Source organism: Amblyomma maculatum, chromosome 1 (genome assembly GCF_055883805.1).
Source record: "Amblyomma maculatum isolate TAMU_Amacu chromosome 1, ASM5588380v1, whole genome shotgun sequence".
NCBI classification, from domain to species: domain Eukaryota; kingdom Metazoa; phylum Arthropoda; class Arachnida; order Ixodida; family Ixodidae; genus Amblyomma; species Amblyomma maculatum.
Genome location: NC_139344.1, coordinates 467063636 through 467083713, shown reverse-complemented (window position 1 = coordinate 467083713; position 20078 = coordinate 467063636). Strand labels below are relative to the sequence as shown.

Genomic DNA, 20078 nt, shown 5'->3' with positions numbered 1-20078 from the left:
CAGAAAGTTAGGTGGGCCCTGCAGTGGGTATAGTCAGGCTGATGATGATGATAATATTAGGTTCGACATGAGAATGAATTTCATTAACAAATAATAAGAGGAGAACGGGACCCAGCACTGACCCCAGTGGAACCCCGGAGTAGACATCTAGTTCTTCAGATTCACATTCACCTATTTTAACATACTGTGCGCGGTTTGAACGATACGCATGCTATCCAGTCTATTACACAAAGGTCGATACCTCTAGCCTTAAGCCGGTTAATTATTTTCGAATGGGGCCCCCTGTCAAAGGCCTTGGAGAAGTCTATAAATATTGCGTCAGCTTGAAGTCTAGAGTTAATTACTGTAGCAATCATGCGTTATTTCGAGAAGTTGGGTTTTTGTAGAAGGACCTCTGCGAAAACCATGCTGTTTGGAGTAAAGTAGATTGTTGTCCTCTAAGTAGGTGGTAACTGCCTTTCATATTATATGCTCCATCATTTTTCAGATGCAACTAGTGAGGGAAATCTGCCTGTTAACATGTAGTTTGTTGCCTGCTTTTTGGATCGGAAGAACTTTTGCACAGAGCCGGTCGGTTGGCAGCGTGGCTGTTTGCAGTGACGCTATGAAAATTGTATGAAGAAAAGTGCTAAACTGCTCAGCGTAGCGACGGAGGAAAGCATTTAAAATGTCGTCAGAACCTGGCGATTGTGTAATGTTGAGTTGTAGCAGCAAGTTAAATATCCCTTGCAGAGTTATTTCTACTGGAGGCATCGATAGTGCAGGATCTCTCACAGGTTCACGTTCTGCAATTGCGGGTGTGCGTGTAAAAGCGGACTCAAAGTATCTATTAAATGTGTTGGCGACCCTATGTGCCTCGTCGATTACAGCTCCATTAACCTCAGTCTATGTCACCTTGTTTTCAGACCCGTATAGGTAGCGCCAAATTTTTGTGGGGCCTGTGACATAAACGTTACAAGTGTCGTTGAAAAGAAAACGTTTCTTGCCTGAAAAACAAACGCCTTCCCTTTATGGGATGGTTCAGTTGTCCGCCGAAAAATGTGTCAGATACTACACCTTTCCTTACCTGAACAAATATAACAATTGAAAAGGATCGTATAGAAGTAGAGCTGCCGGTTTAAGAGTTTGTCCATTCTGCAGATCGATTTTTTATTTGGCTGGCGGGAAACTTGTTTAGATTATAGCTGAATCCCAACAGCATTCATTCGCAGTCGCCGCCGTGACCCACTCCTTGGTGTCGTCGAAGGCGGAAGGGGGATTGCGAGCAGTTGCGTGCTTGTATTTATTCTCAGGCAGCAGGTTTGGCGGCGCATATTTGATAGAGAATGCTGTCGTGCGAGGGCAAGGTTGAGTGTTTTTTATTCTTTGGCCTTCACTACAATGCGGCGGAAGCAGATGTAATAAAATATTTCGCTCTAACTTTATGCGGCATAGCGCCAAAACAAGACATGCCTGGATGCGGCTTCTATTTTGCGTAAGCCCCACTATGTTCCCTTCTACATATTTCGCACATAGTTTGGCACTTGGTTATTACTGCAAGTGAAAGATGCTAGCCTCGTGTCTTCTGAATTTACTTCCTGCTGGATAGTTTAGGGATTACATTGCAGAATATAGAGGTGCCAACGCGATGTGAGAATTGCTGCGCTGAAAGTTTAAATAGATAAAGTATAGTTACAAAGTGTGGGGAACGTCCTGTTTTGCTAACGGGCTCTATTTTAAAGCTGCTAAATATTTACCTGCGTTAACCAGCGCAGTTCTCATTGCCCATTTTAAGGTGAAAGCGTTTAATGCCTCATCGTTGTCGACAGATGGTTGTCCGCAGAGGTGTCACGCTTTCGAGAGCGGCAGTTAAGAATAAATAATGAACCTTGTCTCCACCGGGAATCACACCTCCATCCCTTCGATCCCTAGCCCATGGATGGATGGATGGAATATAGGAGCGTCCCCTTTGAAACTGTGTGGTAGCAGTCACCATCATGCTCATTTTTTCCCCAGCGCTTTACCAACTGCGCCACGCCCCGGATCGTGAAACAATCTTCATAATTCACCTTGTCTACCTTGAGGATGATAGCGGGATTCCGCGAGTGACAGATACTGTTCGTTCCGTTTTTTGTAAACTAATTATAGAACGTCGGGGAAATTTGATGCCTTCAATGAAATGCTCGTTGTATTCGGCAAGGGGCACGAGATGTTGGTTGGTTGGTTGGTGGGGTTTAACGTCCCAAAGCAACTCAGGCTATGAGAGATGTACCGCCACGACAGGTCATGACGTCACCAGGTGATTCATGCATATACGAAGCTGACCCCGCGAGCATTTGATCGAGGCGCCCGTGCTACGCCTTTCATTTGCCGCTGCCTCGCACGCCGCACCACACAGCAAAGAGAAGCAGACCCAGATTTCTAGGAGGCGTTAGTAAAGCAGGAATCAGTGGCATTTCAAATTGATTTACAGAACAAAAAAGGCGCAGTATCTGTCACAATCTCTGCGGATACATGTACCATGCCGTAAAAGAAGGAAGGAGAGTGGGAGTGAAAGAAGAGTGTGAGATGGAGGTGCCATAATGAAGGGCTACGATTCACCCCGCTCTAATGGCTTTCACCTCATCGCACTTTGGTGGTCCAAAGTGCCCTCTAGAATTTTTTCTGCCCCCTTGTGCGAATATATTTCCAACTATTTCCCTTCACTTCTCTTCACTCCAGGGATGGGAGGTGTACGTGCGCGTGCGTGAGCTGTTCATCCTCATACCGCCCTTGCTGGGACTCAATGGCAACCTGGAGCAGACGCTGGTCGCCAGGCTGAGCACGCAGGTGACGTGCAACCCGAGCTAGCCGCTCTCAAATTTGCTTCTATGTCAGTCTGAGGTGATCTCTAGTTATTCTGTGCGTAAATGCAGCCGAAAATGGCGCCCTTTGATTTTATATGCTGAGCGGTTGAGCTCTATTTTAGACCCTCACCGTGTAAAGGCTCCCGAGTTAATACCTAGTAGTATTGATTGCCCACTTTTCTTTTAATGCGAGGTAAATGTTGTCCAGGATTCGAAGTCCTGTGTCTGGTGCATTTGGAATCTATCGCGAAAAAAAAAGGATGGAAGTGTAAACATCATTGGGTGAAAACCTATGAAGCACGAAGAGCGCTTATTAAGTAAGGAAGTGACCGTTATAATAAATAAACTGGCTTGCATACCAAAGTGTGAGAGCAGAGTTGAGAAAACTAGTTATGAAATCGAACATTAACATGAAATATTTCAGACTGTACGGCAAATTTATAGAAATAGCTATACGGATTAAAAGACACGTGTCAGCACAAAGAATCTCAAACTGGAAGCACAAGGAACGGAATATATTGTGCAGCAGGCCGCTATTACATATGCCTGAAAAGCACGGAAATAAATCATGGTTGTTTGATGCGGCCCCTTCGCACAGAGGTTTGGTCAAATAGGTGACAGAGAAGAACCTTCTGGCGGTAAATATCGTCAGCATTGAGGAGTTGTTACGTCAGGCATACCACCTAATCGTTGAGATTTTCATTCTAGTTACGTAGTCGACATTACTAAATTTAAGAATTTTTAAACTGCCGAATGTGATCTCTTTTTCTATCTAGCTACCAATTTTCTTTGCCTCTGCTTTTCACTATTCATATTCTTCTCTACAAATTCTCTTCTCGTACCGCCTAAAGTGTAAGTTTTTTTTTTCCTGATGTGTTGTTGCTATGCAATGTATTTGTTGCCACTCCTCTCTGTAATGCTGTGGGGCCCTGAGGGCATTTAAATAAATAAATAAACAAACAGTGGAGGCCAGACTCCGTTCCTAAATAATAAAAATTAGTTCACAGGAAGGGAAAGGTGCTGTATGTGTATCCTTGTTTTGGTGGATCCAGGTAGAACGAGAGGAAGATGATGGCTGCACGGTATGAAACAGCACTGAATAAGGGCAGAGGAGGGATGCCTCAGTTCGCAGGTTGAGCCAACGTTTCGACAAGTCGACTTGTTGTCTCGACCTGCGACTGAGGGTTCCCCCCTCTACCTATGTTTGGTGCTCTTTCATACACTTGTTCCCGTAGACACCTGAACGGCGCTGTAAGGAAAGACTGCAAGTGTAAGTGAGAGAAAATAGACACATGGGGTCGCTCCGTTCTTGTGGTGCAGTGGGTAAAATTCCGTACTACTGTGCTGGAGTTCCTGGGTTTGATCGCAACCGCCGGCGGCTGATTTTCGGTGGTAACGAAACAAAGAGGTATCCGTCATCGACGCGGACGATGTGACCGTTTGGACTGGCCGTGAAGGCGAAATTCGAGACAACCTCCAAGCAACGACAGAACTGGTCAGTGCCTATGCCGCTTCTCGCGGCCTTACCTGTGCCCCTGAAAAATCAGATATTCTTACCATTGACAGCCGGCGACATCCCCCTTACAGTGCCACCTCGCCAAATGATAGAAGTGAAGCCGGAGATCAAGATTCTCGGCCTCGTTATCCCCAACGGCCACTCCCATTCCTCTACCCTCAATTATTTAGTCAACACTACTTATCAAATTATACGAATGCTTCAACGAGTTAAACATCGAAACTACGACATTAGGGAGCGAGACGCACTCCATTCATTATAGACCGCATTACCTACAGCACGCCATACTTTCTGCTTCGTAAGCAGGAGCTCAATCGGTGGAACACTCTTGTCAGAAAAGCGGTCAAGTCAGCCCTGGGGCTTTCCCAATGCACGTCTACTGACCGCTTACTCCAACTTGGCGTTCATAACACCATTGAAGAGTTGCATGAAGCACATCGCCTGGCACAACTTGTCCGCTTAGCGGCCTCGTCCACTGGAAGACATGTTCTTCAAACTCTCAATATTGCCCCGCCCTATACCACCCAAAACCGTGAAGATCTGCCACAGAATATCTACCGAGCCATTGCCGTCAAACCTCTCCCTAAGCACATGCATGCAGAATATCACCAAGACGCCGACAGGCAAGAGCCACTGACCTCTCTCGAATATGGGACAGCCAACCGAATACTCTGTACGTAGATGCTGCTGGCCCCGTTAACGGACACATGGCCATTACCGCGACATCTCCAGCGAGCACTCTTCTCAACTATGCCTCTCTTCGCACCACCGAACCGAGTATTGCCGAAGAAGCAGCCATCGCTTTCGCCGCCGCCACTAATGCACAAGCTACACTCATGTCAGATTTCCGCACCGCCTGCCGTAACTATCTTCGCGGACGCATCGGTGGCGCCAGTCGCCGAATCCTTGTCGCTACTCCGAAAAGGATGAGTGTGATCTGGATTCGGGGACACCAGTCGATGTCCGGCAATGAAGCTGCCCATCGACACGCGCGCGCGCTCCTTCCCCGAGCCTCCGCTCTCCCGGTCCACACGTATGCCTCTCCGTTCCTTACATATACAGAACTGCTTGAACACTACCGGCTGTATCGCCGTACAATACCTCCGTCTTCTCCCACCCTGTCTGCTCAAGAAGCAGCAACTTACCGCCGCCTGCAAACTAATCCCTTTATTACACCTTTTCTCTTAAACCTTTCGTACCTCTCCGTTTATTCCCCCGACTGCCCACATTGCGGTGAGCGGGCAACGCTCTACCACACGGTTTGGGCGTGCCAAGTTACCCCTTCTTTAAGCCCTCTCGCCCACACCTGCATGGAAGATTGGGAGGCCGCCTTGCAGGACCCCTGCCCCGAGTGCCAGCAATGGCTGGCTCGCCGCGCGGTTACTGCAGCCACGGCCAACGGGACCCTGGACTGAGGGTCCCCCCCCCCCCCCCCTCGCTGACTAAATAAATAAAGATGTTTTGTCCTCCTCTTCCGTATGCTGCGCGAAGTCAGCGCAGGTTAAAGCTTCACGAATAGTCGAAATTACTCCGTAAACCTTCATTACGGGTCCTTTTTCTCTCTTTCCACTTTCCCTCTCAGTTTCTTCCCTTTCCTAATGGCGCGGGTCAGGTGTCCACAGAAACAAATGTGACATATACTGAGTCTTTCCCTCCCTGTGAACCAATAAGTTTTGTTATTACTATTAGAAATGGGGCCACAACGTAGCATCAGGCAAAGCAGCGAGCGGTTCAACCATTTCAGCGCCATCCGTCGGCCGCCCAACACTTCCTCCCGCGGGCGTGTCTCGGCGTGTCCGTACCACGCGCCGAATGTGTGCGCGTGCGTGTGTGTGCGAACGCTGGCCAAGGCCGGTGCTCGAGAGAGAGTGCGTCGCCTTCGCCCGTCAGCTGGAGGTGGAGGAGACTTCTGTCGCGCCACTGACGATTGAGTCATCTTGTCTTAGTCGGACATGAGACAGAGACTACTTTAGATGTCGTAGAGACTACGCCAGACACAAGCTGTGCGAGCGTGTCAGTTTTCTTATCGGGCAAGCTCCTCTGCCCGTTCCTATGAGATGTTGAATTAAACGTTTGTTTGTTAGAAGACGCCTTGTCTTTGCTGGGACCGTTGATGCCGTCCGCCGAGTCACGGCGCCGCCAGGCCAACACTACCGAGGGGCTGCGACCCGCATGTAACAACTGGTGGCAGCAGAGCGATACCCAGGCGCAAGGCAAAATCTAACTGGCATCAGCGGTGGGATGAGCCACGCGAGCCACTCATAATATAACATCTGGTGATCAGCGATGGGACGACTAAGCCGTGACCGTGGATGGAGAGATTAGCCAGGCCTTACCGAGGTGCAACATCTGGTAGGAAGAGCTGAGATGTCCGATGCGTGACCCGTGCAACAAGCAGCTCAGCGGAAAGCTGGGAGCAGTGCAACGAGTCCTGTGTGATGACTGGTTGCCTGCAGCGGAACGACTGCGCTGGATTCTTGGCTGCGAGGTTTGGTGCTGCGGGACTTTCTTCTACCGAGTTTTGCCAGGCTTTTGTTAGGCAGTAAACGGAGTGGTAATTATGTTGTCGTTGTTGCTGGGTTAATTGCAGCAAGGCAATAGTGGGCAGTAGAGAAGGCAGCACTCGGAACAGCCATAGATTTGAATTTGAAGTCGTTGCGCAAGCCGAAATTGCTGGAGCTTGCGAAGGAGTTGGATCTGAATTTCTCAGACAAACGCAGAACACCAGAAGTGCTAAAGGCTATTCTTGCGTTGGAAGCGGTTGATGAGTTTTCGGAATGCCTTGAGATCATTGACGATCGTCAAGAGAAAGAGGAACGTGAATGTAGCGAACGTCGCGAGGAGCGCGAAAGGGTAGAGCCGACACCACCGAGATTTTAACAATGCCTTTGCATCACCTTCTCTCCCATCAGCGAACGTCATGACAAGCGGATGAGCGATAAAGGATCAGCCACTGAATGCGCGTACAGGCTTGGGTAAAAGGACGAGATGACATCATGTGACACTCAGATTCGCGCTCGCACCTTCATTTGCTGGTACTTTATCGCCATCCGCCTGTGGTGACGTAGGCTGCTGGGGAGCGCAGGCATTGCCAAGATCTCGGTGGCGATGGTAGAGCGCCAAGAGCACGAGGAGGAAGAAAAGCGGTTTGCCCGCATAGAGAAACTGATGCAGCTGAAGATTTAATCATATGGAATGAGCGTGGAAAAGCCTAAAGCTTTCAATGCCATTCAGTGTAATGGTTTGAAACCGCGAGACCGTTCGAAACCGTTCCTCATCGTCGAGGATATGGCAGAGTATTTGGCAGACTTCGAGAATGTCTGCAGAAGTAAATATGTCAAGCGAGATAGTTGGGCGCAGAAGTTGGTAGCTCTTCTTTCCGCTGAAGCGTCGAAAGAAGTCAAGCGATTGTCTGGCGACCGCTTGAAAAATTACGATCAACTAAAAGAGTCATTGCTGATACGATATCAGATAACGCCTCATGATCTTCGGAAGGGGTATGAGAGCTAGAAAAACAATTTGACGTATCAGTTGAAAGCCGCTGTAATCGAATGGCTGGACAGTGCGCAGGTCTCGGAGCAAATTGAAATAGAGACCTTGCGCTGGAGTTTGAAGTAGGGTGGCGCCGCCTCATGGCATCCAAGATAAGCCTGACTGGGTAGTACAACAGCGGCTCTGCCTATGCTGCAGCGCATATCTCGCAAGCTTTCTACGTCTATTCGTGCTTCTTTTTGCCTCTTCGTGAGGGTGAAAAGAGTCGTCATGTATCATGGACATCATTGTGAACCAAGCCTAACAATAAAAAAAAAAAAAAGCGCTGCGGCGGCCTTCCGGCAAAATGTTCAAAGCATGCGGCATTGACCTTGCCATATACCATCCGTCCTAAAACATCGTCACCGCTACTATTTTCGCTTTCGTCGTAGGGTAACACGGACAAGTTAACAATTTCATAGTTCAACTTTCCTTTCAAGCTTCACGAAAGGGGGCTAAGGTGCAATTGGTACGGGCGGTCATGCGCATGCATGCACTGGTTAGAGAAACGCCGTTCGCTCTAAGCTGGCCTCTCCGCCGGCTCAGAGCTGAAATATATAGAGCACAGTTATATACACGTGTTTATTTGTATATAACCGTCCGTTATGATACTTTTTTCGTTGAGAACTGCACGTGCGTACGTCAAGCAACGAAAGGTAAGGACGATAAACTTGAAAACGTTTGCTACCTCGATGAAAGCAGTCATTCACTTGTAAGAGACAACAGTAATAGACGTCATTTGGGGCATATTTATAATTACTAAGCAGCCCACAATGGCAATTTGGTCATGCACTGCGCGTTCTTGATCTGATATAGCGGCTGATTCTAATATGCAAAATCCCCACTGCACCCAACAGGCAAAGGCTTTGGCTCGAGAGCTTCAATCACTTAAATCTGTGGCTATTAGTAGTTGAGCAGGGAAACGAGGTCAGCGTGCCTTCTGATATCTGCACCTATAACGACGAACACAAGCGCCTGCCGCTGCCGCTTTTCAATAGAGGCGAAAAGCAAGGCGCCCGTGTGCTGCGCGATGTCAGTGTACGTTAAGGAACCCTAGGTGGTCGAAATTTCGGGAGTCCTCCACTACGGCGTCTCTCAAAGCCTGAGCAGCTTTGGGACGTTAGACCACAAAAACAAAACCAAACCAAGCCAAACAAGCGCCTGCCGTGGCGTAATTTGAACGTTTCTACAGTCCCAGGTTCAGCTTTCTGTGGGACTTTCCAGTACGGGTACTGTATTTCCAAACATCACGAGTGCGTAAAAGCAAAACACACTTTCAAGCTCGCATGCATACATTGAACGCAAAGACCAACGGCCCATGCTCAGCCGGCTCAAGGTGCCCATGGGAAGGACTATTGATGCCTCGAACGGGTTGTTTACGCTGCCTATCCGTGTTGCGGTTTCATGTATTCACGTGCTTCAGCTCAGTTGTGTGTAAATTGCTTTCGTAGAACTCCACGAATTCGCGTGACACACGCCTGGCTATATCGACTAAGCACGCCGAGACTTCGCCTCCGATTGCTGCATGTCGTGTAATGCCTGACCGTTGGATTACTTGTCTGTGTTTACGTCGTGACAGCCCTAAAAGTTTTTTCAGCGCCCTAAATTCGTTGTAATTCATACATAATAGAAATTAAAGTGGTGGATCCATACTGACTCCATCCGTTTGAATGCAGACGCCTAGGATTTGTATTACCCAACGCCTAGGGGGCGCTTTTTAGCACCGCGGCGCCCCATGGGCAGCGCAAGGTTCCTATTGCACCAGATAGGGAGACACAGCTTGGGGAAGCGGTCGAGCGAGCGAGCCTACCGAGCCTCCAACAGAAGAGTATCGGGTTACCTTGTCGAGCCACTGGTAGCTGAGACGATTAGCGCAGGCTCCATCGGCGAGAAGTCGGCAGGAATGACGTCCAGTGAGGTTAACTGCGCGCCGACCCAAGTAGCTGTAGCTGATCTGGTTCCATCCAATGTGCGGGAAACTGGCTGTAACTGAACCGACTCTCGAGTCAGAAGCAGAAGCTTGCGGACAGCGTGGCGGAGATGGAAACGAGCTAGCAAGTGAAATAACTGCGGTTTTGAAAATCAGCTGTGTGCTATAGCAGGGCACGCAGAAAAACGAAGTGCCGATTAAGGAAACAGCGCAGCCCACGAGTTGTGATCAGCCAGGGCAGACCCATGATGAGTGCGCGTCCGCTGTAGAGAGCCGCACTTGCGAAGGCGACAGCGAGCGACCAGAGCGAAGCCTGCCTCATTCATGCCCGGACACCACGCCAGGTTGTGCTCGCGAATGAAACCCCAGTGCGGACGTGGCACACATTGCTCTCACGCAATCCGAAGCGCCCCAGCTGTCGAAAGAGCTCGAGCGCCGTTAGCGCTGAAAGAGGCGACGCACAGAGCGGCGAGCCGCCAGATCAAATTCCTAGCAGGGGGACTGACGTGCGCGGTTGTCGTTGCTCGAACTTGACTGAAAGTGAGTCATGCGCTGCTGGCCGCGATGCAGACGCGGCACCGCACTTTAACTACTCAGACGACGCCGGTGCCCTACTAGCGCCAGTTACCGCTAGCGTGCCAGAGCTTGCGCCGAAAGAAAGCAGGAAGCTAGTATTCAAGTGCTGCCTACGAAAAACGCGGAAAGGCAGGCGCGAGAAAAAATGCTGCCGTGGTAAGATGAGGAAGCCCGTGCAAAGAAAATGCGTGACCGGTGCACAACCCGTAAGGAGAGGGATAGGTCGTTCCGAAAAGCGAGTGACTCATCCTCGCGTGTTTCTTCGCACAGAAAAAAAAAAGGATAAGGTTGTTCCGAGAAACGGACAGCCGGATCTTCATTGAAAAGGGGAGTCTCAACGGTAACGCCGATGGCTTAAATCGAAGCCCCTAACGTGAGAATAAGCCAGTTTTCACTTGCTGGTGTCTTCCTTCCTGACATAGGATTTTGAACATATTGTATTGATTATGTTTGTTTGAAAATGATGTTTTTTGAACGTGGAATTTTCAAATTTCTGGACGCGCTCCAAGTGCTGCATGAGCTACCCCTTGATGCAAATGGGTGTACAAGAGGGAAATAGTCTGGCATACCTTAGTGAAGTTTATTGGCGTGCTTGCTGGCAGACCGGTTGAGTTTTCTGTGTGGCTGTGACGTTGTGGGTGCATCAGAAAACTCTCCCGAAGACAATTTGCAAAGTGTCTTGAGAACCAGAACGTACCAAGGAAGTCTTCTGGCTGACTGGGCTCAAGAGAAGCCGAGTCGGACGACCCCGGCTAGCAGCAACATCCCAATCTCTCCGCACACCGGATGCAGTCCCCTGCCCTCGGGATCTCCCTTCCTCGGCGGAGCAGTCTGTTACGTTTCGCCACCGACAAGTGCGACAGCTGACGCGGCCACAACATAGCATGAGGCAAAGCAGCGAGCGGTTCGGCCATTTCAGCGCCGTCCGGTCCGCCGCCTAACGCTTCCTCCAGTGGGCGTGCGTGTCTGTGCAAACGCTGGCCAAGCCTGGTGCTCGAGAGAGTGTGCGTCGCCCTCGCCCGTCTGCTGTAGATGGAGATTTCTGGTGCGCCACCAACGAATGCGTCATCTCGTCTTGGACATGAAGTCGCTCCCTTTCCTTCTGAACTGACAAGCGCATAAAAAGAAGCGGCAGACTCCACTGAGACAGACTACTTGAGACGTCGTAGAGACGACGACAGACACCTGCTGTGCGAGCGTGTCAGGTTTCTCTCCGGGCAAGCTTCTCTGCCCGTTCCTACGAGATGTTGAATGAAACGTTTGTTTGCTAGAAGACGCCTTGTCTTTGCTGGAACCGTTGATGCCGTCCGCCAAGTCACGGAGCCAACAGGCCAACGCCACCGAGGGACCGCCACCCGAATGTAACAACTGGTGGCAGCGGAGCGATACCAAGGTGCAAGCCAAAATCTAACAACTCTGCGTCAGCGGTGAGATGAGCAACGCGAGCAGCTCATAATGTAACAAGGGCGGCAGAGTCATTTCGACTAACTGGGGATCAGCACATGGACGCCCCTTCATTTCGCCTCCATAGAAACGCAGCCGCTGGCGGTCTCAATCGAACCCGCCTACTCGGGCACAGTAGCCGGTCATCTTAGCCACTGCACAACCACGGCGGGGCACTCTGTTCCGCAATGTATTGTGGTGGCAGCGAAAAGGTTTATTAAAAGATAGAGTTACATGGAGGTTTCTCTCAGGTGAGGCTTAGTGCCCTTTCCCACATAAACACTAGGCGGAGTCCCAAGTATGGGGCCGCAGTGGCTTCCGCTGCCGCCATTGCTCGTTGGACCAACGCCTTTTTGGCTTTCAGGTCGGAGCAGGCAATAAGGGTCGCCTCCCAGTCCTCCCGGGTGAGGTTTGAGCCAAGTGCAAAGACAGGGTTGGAGGGGCACGCCCACAACATGTCGAAGAGGTCCGGGGACATTTCCCGTCCCGGAGAAGGCATTGGAAAAGTGTTTCAGTGACGCCGGGCACATCATGGTGTTCGTATGGAGGCTAAGGAACACGCGATTCTCCGCTCTCATTAACGTTTTACACGGGTGGGGGTAAGGCTTGTGTCTGTTTTGGTACAGCTGAGTAATTTGTCTGCAAGTGTAGGCTGGTGTAAATTCTTCCTCTGAGGAGGAAGGAGACGAGGTTGCCCGGCTAGAAAGCGCGCAGGTGGCTGCATCTGCTGCCTCGTTTCCTCCTAGCCCCGGGTGGGCTAGGAGCGGCAGGATGGACTTCATACGTACGAATTGTTTTGCAGTAGTTGGTAAGCCAGGTCCGAGCTGCTTATTAATAGCCGGTAGGCCAGGTACGGGATCCAGCTCTATTGAACGTTCCTACACACCCCTCGAGTGTTGGTTATGATGTTTTGAAATCAGCGTGTGTTGCTGCTAGCGCGATGACGACCTCTTCTGCTTGTTTTACGTTTCGGGCTTTAAACTCGAGCCCGTTCACCATTTTGGACTCGTGGATCACTGTCGCCGTGTATCACACGCCTTGATGAGGGCCGGATGCGTCCACATAGTACACTCCCGGTTTCTCTTTGTAGTGGTGAGATAAGGTCTCTGCCCTGACCATGTGCCTACCCTCGTGGTCATCCTTGGCCATGTCAGTGGGGAGTGGTTTTATGTGCAGGGCTTATCCCCACTCCTGTGGAAGTCTTACTCTTTCCTCAGTTAGAGTCGCGTGTTCTATGTCTAGATGGGGTAACAGGCGACTTCCCTACGGTGTCTGCGATAATCACGTTTATTGGATTGTGCGATGGGCTTCTCTCAGCTCCTCGAACGAGTTTGTCATACCCCAGGCCTTGAAGTCTCGCTATTTTGCGCGTGATCACCTCGAGGATGTTCTCATCGTGTTTTTTGAGGTGAAGATAGGGGGTCGAGTACAGAGTTCTGCTTGTTGCAAAGGCATTGGCCCGTCATAGAGCATCTTTGCTTCTCAGTCCCCCTTTCTTGTTTGAAACTTTGCGGACCATTCGGCCAACTTGGTCTGCCTCCTTTTTTAACTTGTCAAGCGTCGTCGTCGCTAGCTTACGCTGGTGAATGAAGAGAACCAGGACTGTAATTTTCTCTCTCTCTCGGGTATCGGTTCTGATCCAAGTCACAATTCTATCTTCTCGGTGTATTTTTTTGGGGAACGAATATGGACGAATTCGGATTTTCCGGAGAGAAATGAAGGTAGCATTTTTTTCGCGTACTCATTCACAGCGGTGGCTGCCTCCTGCAAGATGGCCTTCATTTCTCCCAGAGGGCCCTGCGTGGACCATATGGAGATGTCGTCCGCGTACAGCGCGTACTGCACACCCGAGACTTTCTCCAGGTGGACTGGGAGATTCTTGATTGCCATGTTGAAAGCAAAGTAATGTCCCGTAGGTTATATGCTTGATATGAGCCTGCCTCTTCTAGATTTGAAGTGCCCTCTGGAATAGACGAGTGGTGGATAGAGGGAATGTAAAAATGGAGGGAGAGCTTTTAGTTGGTGTACCTGAGCCAAGGGTTTACGTTTTTGTAGCGACAGCTAGATTACGCCAGCCGCTTCGCCTCTTAACCATGAATCGCACTTTCATCGTGATCACACCTTGGCCGGGGTCGCACTGACTTTGAGCCGTTGCCTGGTAACCGCCACAGCTGGCGGCGCCTCTTGGCTGGTTCCTTCAAGAAAAAAAAAACTCGACCGGGAATCGAACCTCCATCCCCAGGATCCCCAGCCGAGCGCTTTACCAACTGCGCCACGCCGGGGATCGTGAGCAGTGGATATTAATTTTTTTTCTTTATTTCCGGACCGAGGACGTACAGAAAGAAGACATGTGACATCAATAACATGACAAAATAAAAGATCAAGCATTGACTTAAAGCTTCAGCCTTCCTTAGCTGAAGTTGTCGGATTAAAAATCCCTCATATGTGACAACCCTTCAAAACTAACCATTCTGGCTCTAGTCTTAAAGCTTTCTGTTCGTCCACATATGCCCGTATGCTCTCTCTAAAGAGCTGTCTCGCTGAACGTGCATCGACGTCACCGTGCTCTACAGCCATTCTGCTTTTCCATATGCTGTGGAGAGCCAGTAGCATCAAAAGATCCAACGGTGTATCATTGTTCGCTCCTACAGGCAAGAATCGAATACCAAGTGGGCTTATGGGTAGTTCCTTTTTAAGCGTCCTCTGGAGCACGTCCCATAAAAATGCGGCATCCCAGCATTCGAGAAACACGTGTTCAATCGTCTCCTCTTTCCTGCATATTATGCAGTGGACACCCCAGGGTACAAAAAGCCCTTTCTGTTCCTTCCATTTCTTTACCTCCAATGTTCCAGTGTGCAGCTTAAAAAAGAACGTTTTCACCCCTGCCGGCACCATCATCCTCTTCACTCTTTTAAGAACATTTTTGCCCCCTGTGGACGAGTACACAGCTCTGTACAACGGTTCTGGAAGCACCACATCGCACAAGTCTTTATACAGTTTTTTTCCGGTTTACACTCCACAAATAGTCTAAAGTAAACCGCACCATCAAGAACATGTACGCTAAGACCACTTCCCTTAGATACCCGTGGACACCTCCTGACATGCGGTCAGAAGAAACGAAAATTCCCGGGAGAGCTTGACCCAGGCGTAACTGACAGACCGTACGAAGAAATGGATTTTTCACATTCCTCAAAAACATGAAACGATTGACTAACTGGCGCAGAAACAGATGTGCCAAACCAAGCCCGCCGTCCTTCACCCGGCGGAAGAGATTTGTCCGACTTGTCCGTTCCCACGAAGACCCCCACACAAAGACGGCAAAGATACGATGCATCTTTTGGACATTAGCTCTTGAACAATATAACACTTGAAGCACATATCAAACTTTTGTCACTAAAAACAAATTACAAATCGTGGCCTTAGCAAACACCGACCACTGCCATTCATTCCATTTGTCCACTCTATCTTTCAATTTACCGACTTGGTTTTTCCAGTATGGGTCACTGTCCCGATACGATTCAAGAGGGGCACCAATGTAGCTGACAGGGTTGGTAACAAATTTCATGTTAGCAAAAATGCCTGGGGTCGCTGGCCAGTCACCGTGCCAGAAGCCCAGGCACTTGCCCCAGTTAACAGCACTGCCGCTTACAGCGCAAAAATCTTTTACAGTTTTCACAACTTCTACGATGCTTTCGTAGTCTACACAAAACATCGCGACATCATCGGCATAAGCCAAAAGCTTCACTTCTGCTTGATGCAGCTTGAAGCCCCGCATTTTCTCATGCCTGATAATGCTTAAACCTAATGGTTCAAGATAGATACAAAAGAGAAGAGGTGAAAGGGGGCAACCTTGACGAACTGAGCGTTGGACAGCAACACTGTCACCGACAGATTTGTTCACAATTAGTCTAGTTGTACAAGCACTGTAAGCCATAGCCACTCCTTCTCTGATGACGCATCCGACCTTGACATTGTCTAATATACACAAAAGCAAGTCGTGGGGCACTCTATCAAAAGCCTTTTCAAGATCTATTTGGAGCATTGCTACTCCAAGTCCACCAGCATCGCAACATTCAAGAATTGCCCTCGCGATGTGAATGTTCGTAAAAATGGACCTGTCTTTAATACCGCATGTTTGGTGGTCTCCAGCAATATCTTTAATACCTGTTTGCAGTCTTTTAGCTAGTATTTTCATAAAAATTTTATAGTCGACATTGGTTAAACTAATCGGCCGGTAAGAGGTAACACTGCGTAATTGACCTCGGTCCTCCGTTTTGGGAATTAGCACAGTATGAGAAGATGCAAAGGACGGCGGCAGCGCATTAAGCTCATATGCTTCATTATACACTTTTTCCAGTACCGGCGAGAGAAAATCCTTGAAAGCTTTATAAAATGCGGCGCTAAGTCCATCAGGGCCAGGCGATTTGCCGGGGTTCAAATTCCCAACAGCGCATTTCACTTCGTCCTCCGTGATGGGGTTCTCTAGCACACGTGTCGTCTTTTCGTCGAGTTGTGGCATTAAAGGTAAATAAACTCTCTTGAAACTCTCGATATCAACTGCACACCGTGCGAACTGCTGACGATAATGCTCGAAGAAAGCTTGCTGGATTTCTTTCTTTTCATTGGTAATGGTCCCTTGGTACTCAATTTCATCTATCTGATTCCTTTGAGCGTGCCACTTTTCTGTGCCTAACGCCCTTTTTGTCGGACCTTCCCTCCTTATCAGCCGTTCGGCTCTAGCTCTGACAAGGGCACCGCGATATCGGTCAGCGTCGAGTAGTTCAAGCTTGCCCTTAAGGGCTCGTATGTCGTCTATGAACAAACCGGGGTTATTGCTTTCCACATCGATTAGACGCGGTAGATTCACGTGAAGGGACATTTCTTCGGCCCTTTCTTGTCTGGCTATAGCACTCGATCTTTCCAATGCTGTCATTTTGACATTCTGTTTAAAAACCTCCCATTTAGCCCCTAACTTTGTTACGCCTTTGTCATTCATATTTGCTATATGCCTTTCAACGTCGGCTTGGAAACTGTCATCAGATAATAATTTTGAGTTTAACTTCCACATTTGCCAGTCAAATCTTTGACATTTAGTTTTGTTCCCAGCGATAGTGACGGTGACCAAGCAGTGATCGCTGAACGATACAGGCTTAACGTGGTATTCGTGGCATACAGGCACCAAATCAAGAGATATGTACATCCTATCGAGTCGAGCGTGGCTAGAAGCCTGGAAATGAGTGAACTGAGCAGCTCGTCCACCCTCCAGACATCCAGCCACATCAACAAGGTTAGACTCATTTACCAATTCTGCGAGAACACAGGAGCTGCCATCACTATGCGGCCTTCTACTCGTTTTATCTGATGCGGAGAGTACACAATTGAAGTCTCCCATTATCACAGTTAGCCTTTCAGAGTTGCAATACTGACGAATACCTTCAAAGAAATCGCGCCTTTCGCCCACGCTGTTCGGTGCATAAACACAAATGATGCGCCATTCGTATGAATACAGCACGAGATCGCAAACAACGAAGCGGCCATACGCACAAGTCGTGACAGCTTGAATTGTGACACCAAGGCACTGACGCACAAACAGCACACAACCAGCCGCTGCTCCAACTGCATGACTTACAACGGCATTGTATCTTGAAGTAAAAAGGCTAACCATTCTCCCGGTTTCTTCTTCACCATCAACTTTAGTTTCCTGAATCGCGATGACGTCTAGCTCCAGCTCGCTAACCAAACGAAACAGTTGATTTTGCTTGCGCCTTGCTGCGAGCCCTCGAATATTAATAGTCGCGAATCTAATGGGTTTGTCTAGACAAATCATTGGTGATGAACGAATACCCGGGAGCATGGTCATACCTTTAGTGATGTCTGTGGCTGAGCACCCCTCCATGGTGGCAGGTGTTAAGTCTGAGGTGGGAGCGGTGCAGCCCCCCCTCTTTTCTCTAACAAGTTCGACCTAGTCCGATAGGACGCCCGCCGTACCGCCGTGGAAGTCTTTGTCGGCGGTCCTTCGACGTCTGCGTTCTCGTGACCTGGTGTTCGGTCCTCCGTGTCGTTGTGTGTCCACTTCGCTACCGCTGCCGAGTTCGCTGCCTCAGATTCGACCATGCTGTCTGTCTCGTGAATGAATACTGTGTTGTGACTGACCTCCGTGTCCCCAGATGAGTTGCTGCTGCTGGCCACCTTAGCGGCCGCGACGCCGACGGAACACGCTTGCAAATTCTTGACACCCTGCTCCTTGACCTCGTCCGCGTTTGGGGAGGAGGGAGTGACCGTTGTTTCTGCTAAGGTGGTGCCTGTCTCCTTAGCTGCTTCTTCCGCATCCGCCTCGTCCATGAGGTGTTCCGACATGTCGTCGTTCCTCACGGGCCCTGCGACGTTTGCATACGTCTTTACACACTGCGGTACCTCGTGGCCGAAACGACGACAACGAGCGCAGCGCGGAACCTGGCACTCCTTCCGGATGTGACCCGTCGTCTTGCAGCGAAGGCACAGGGGAGCCCTGCCCGGAACGACGACGAGCGCTGGCTCACCGGCAACTCGCAGCTGGTGTGGGATGTCGTCAATTTTCACCCCTGTCTTCAGCTTTAGGGACACGGTGCGCGTAGTTGAGCCTTTGTCGGTGACGCCTTGTGCGCGCCACCTTTCCCTTGCGATGTCAGACACCGTCCCATACGGCAACAGTGCGGCTCGCACGTCTTCGTCAGGAACGCCATGCAACAGCCAGTGAATCTTTAACCGGACGCCCTGGTCGTTGGGGTCGACGATTACACAGCGATGGTCCTTCACTTTCGCACCACTGACAGCGAGCAGCTTACGTGTGGCCTCGGCGTCTTTAAACGTCACTGCCCAAACGTGGTTCATTTGGTACGCCCCCAGGGCGACCACCTCTGGGAGCAATCCAAGACGAACCAACGCGTCCCTGAAGTCTTCAGCTCGGTACGGTCGAGCCTTCACATCACCATGCATGAAAATAGTATTAAGCACAATGCGCCCGGTTGGCAAACTTGGCAGAATCACCTGATACTAGTCAGCCGAAGCGTCAAAAAACCTGTTTCCGCGGCCGGCCTGGGCCGCAAACGCCGCTCCGCCGGAGCTCATGCTTCTGCGTCCGTACACGCCGGTGGCCGGAAGTAGAAGTTTCTTCTCTAGCGTGAGGATCACAGTATCACGTCTGCGAAACCGAAGTACTTAATGACTAACTAGTCACTAACTAGTACTAATCTGTCATTAGTCATGAATGAATAGTCATAAGTAATGACAATGACTAGCTATGACGTCATCACATGATGACTCCATCAGCTGCGGCGTCATGCACGATTGTGACGTATTTATGACGTCACATCCGGTCGTGTCTACTATCCAGAAGTGATATATCAATGACGTCACGACTGGTGACCACGTCACAAGGCGAAGTTAACCCCACACGTTACTTGCGTCGTTTTATCCGCGCTCACATTTAAAACACGAAACGTAACACAGGCAGAGGAGGTCCCTATCAGCACCTTCGTCATGTTTCACTCAAGAAGGCAAAATCAACGACGCACCGAATTTTCTCAGTGACAGGGCACTTAAAAGCCGCTACTTCATAACGGACTCGCGAGGGGCGTATAGGGACGTTCAACAGGGCTGGGTCCCGCACCTGGTCTACCGGCTACTACAAAATAGCTCGGACCTGACCTACCGACTACTGCAAAACAGCTCGTATGTAGGAAGTCCATTCCGGCGCTTTCAAAGTCTGGGCTCCGGCTCACTCGCGGCTAGGAGGAAAAGAGGTAGAGAGAGAGAGAGAGGCCGCCGCCCGCGCGCTCTCTAACCGGGCAACCTCCTCAAAAGAAGAGGATTTCTCACCAGCCTACACATTCAGACAGATAACTCAGCTGTAACAATACAGACACAATCTTTACCCCCATGATGTGCCCGGCGTTACATAAACACTTTTACACTACTTTCTCTGGGGAGTGCCCGCACTGTGGAGAAATGTCCTCGGAGTTCTCCCATGGAGTGAGCGTGCCCCTCCAACTCTGCCCTTACACCTAACCAAAACTTCACGCGGGAGGACTGGGAGGTGACCCTAATCGCCTGCTCCGGCCTGAAAGCCCAAAAAGCGTTGGTCAAAAGTTTAATGGCGGCAACGGAAGCCACTTTGCTTTAACCGACGTCTCAGCGCTGCTGCGCTCAGCAAGCTGAGTGCGTCCCCAACGTACAGCCCTGCGAGAAAATATTGTTAAATCTAATGAATGTCTTGTTG

General features: G+C 49.8%; 1 protein-coding gene and 1 pseudogene across 1 annotated transcript in view; one reads left to right on the top strand and one right to left on the bottom strand.

Moving 5' to 3' along the window:
* LOC146209879 (solute carrier family 41 member 3-like) overlaps nt 1-20078 on the top strand; it is a 173079-nt gene that overhangs the window by 49801 nt on the left and 103200 nt on the right. Inside the window, exon 2 of the mRNA XM_084581421.1 lies at nt 2701-2808. Within this exon, the coding sequence (XP_084437547.1) occupies nt 2701-2808 (108 nt within the window). The remainder of the gene's footprint in view (nt 1-2700; nt 2809-20078) is intronic.
* On the bottom strand, nt 3827-18928 carry LOC146209880 (uncharacterized; annotated as a pseudogene).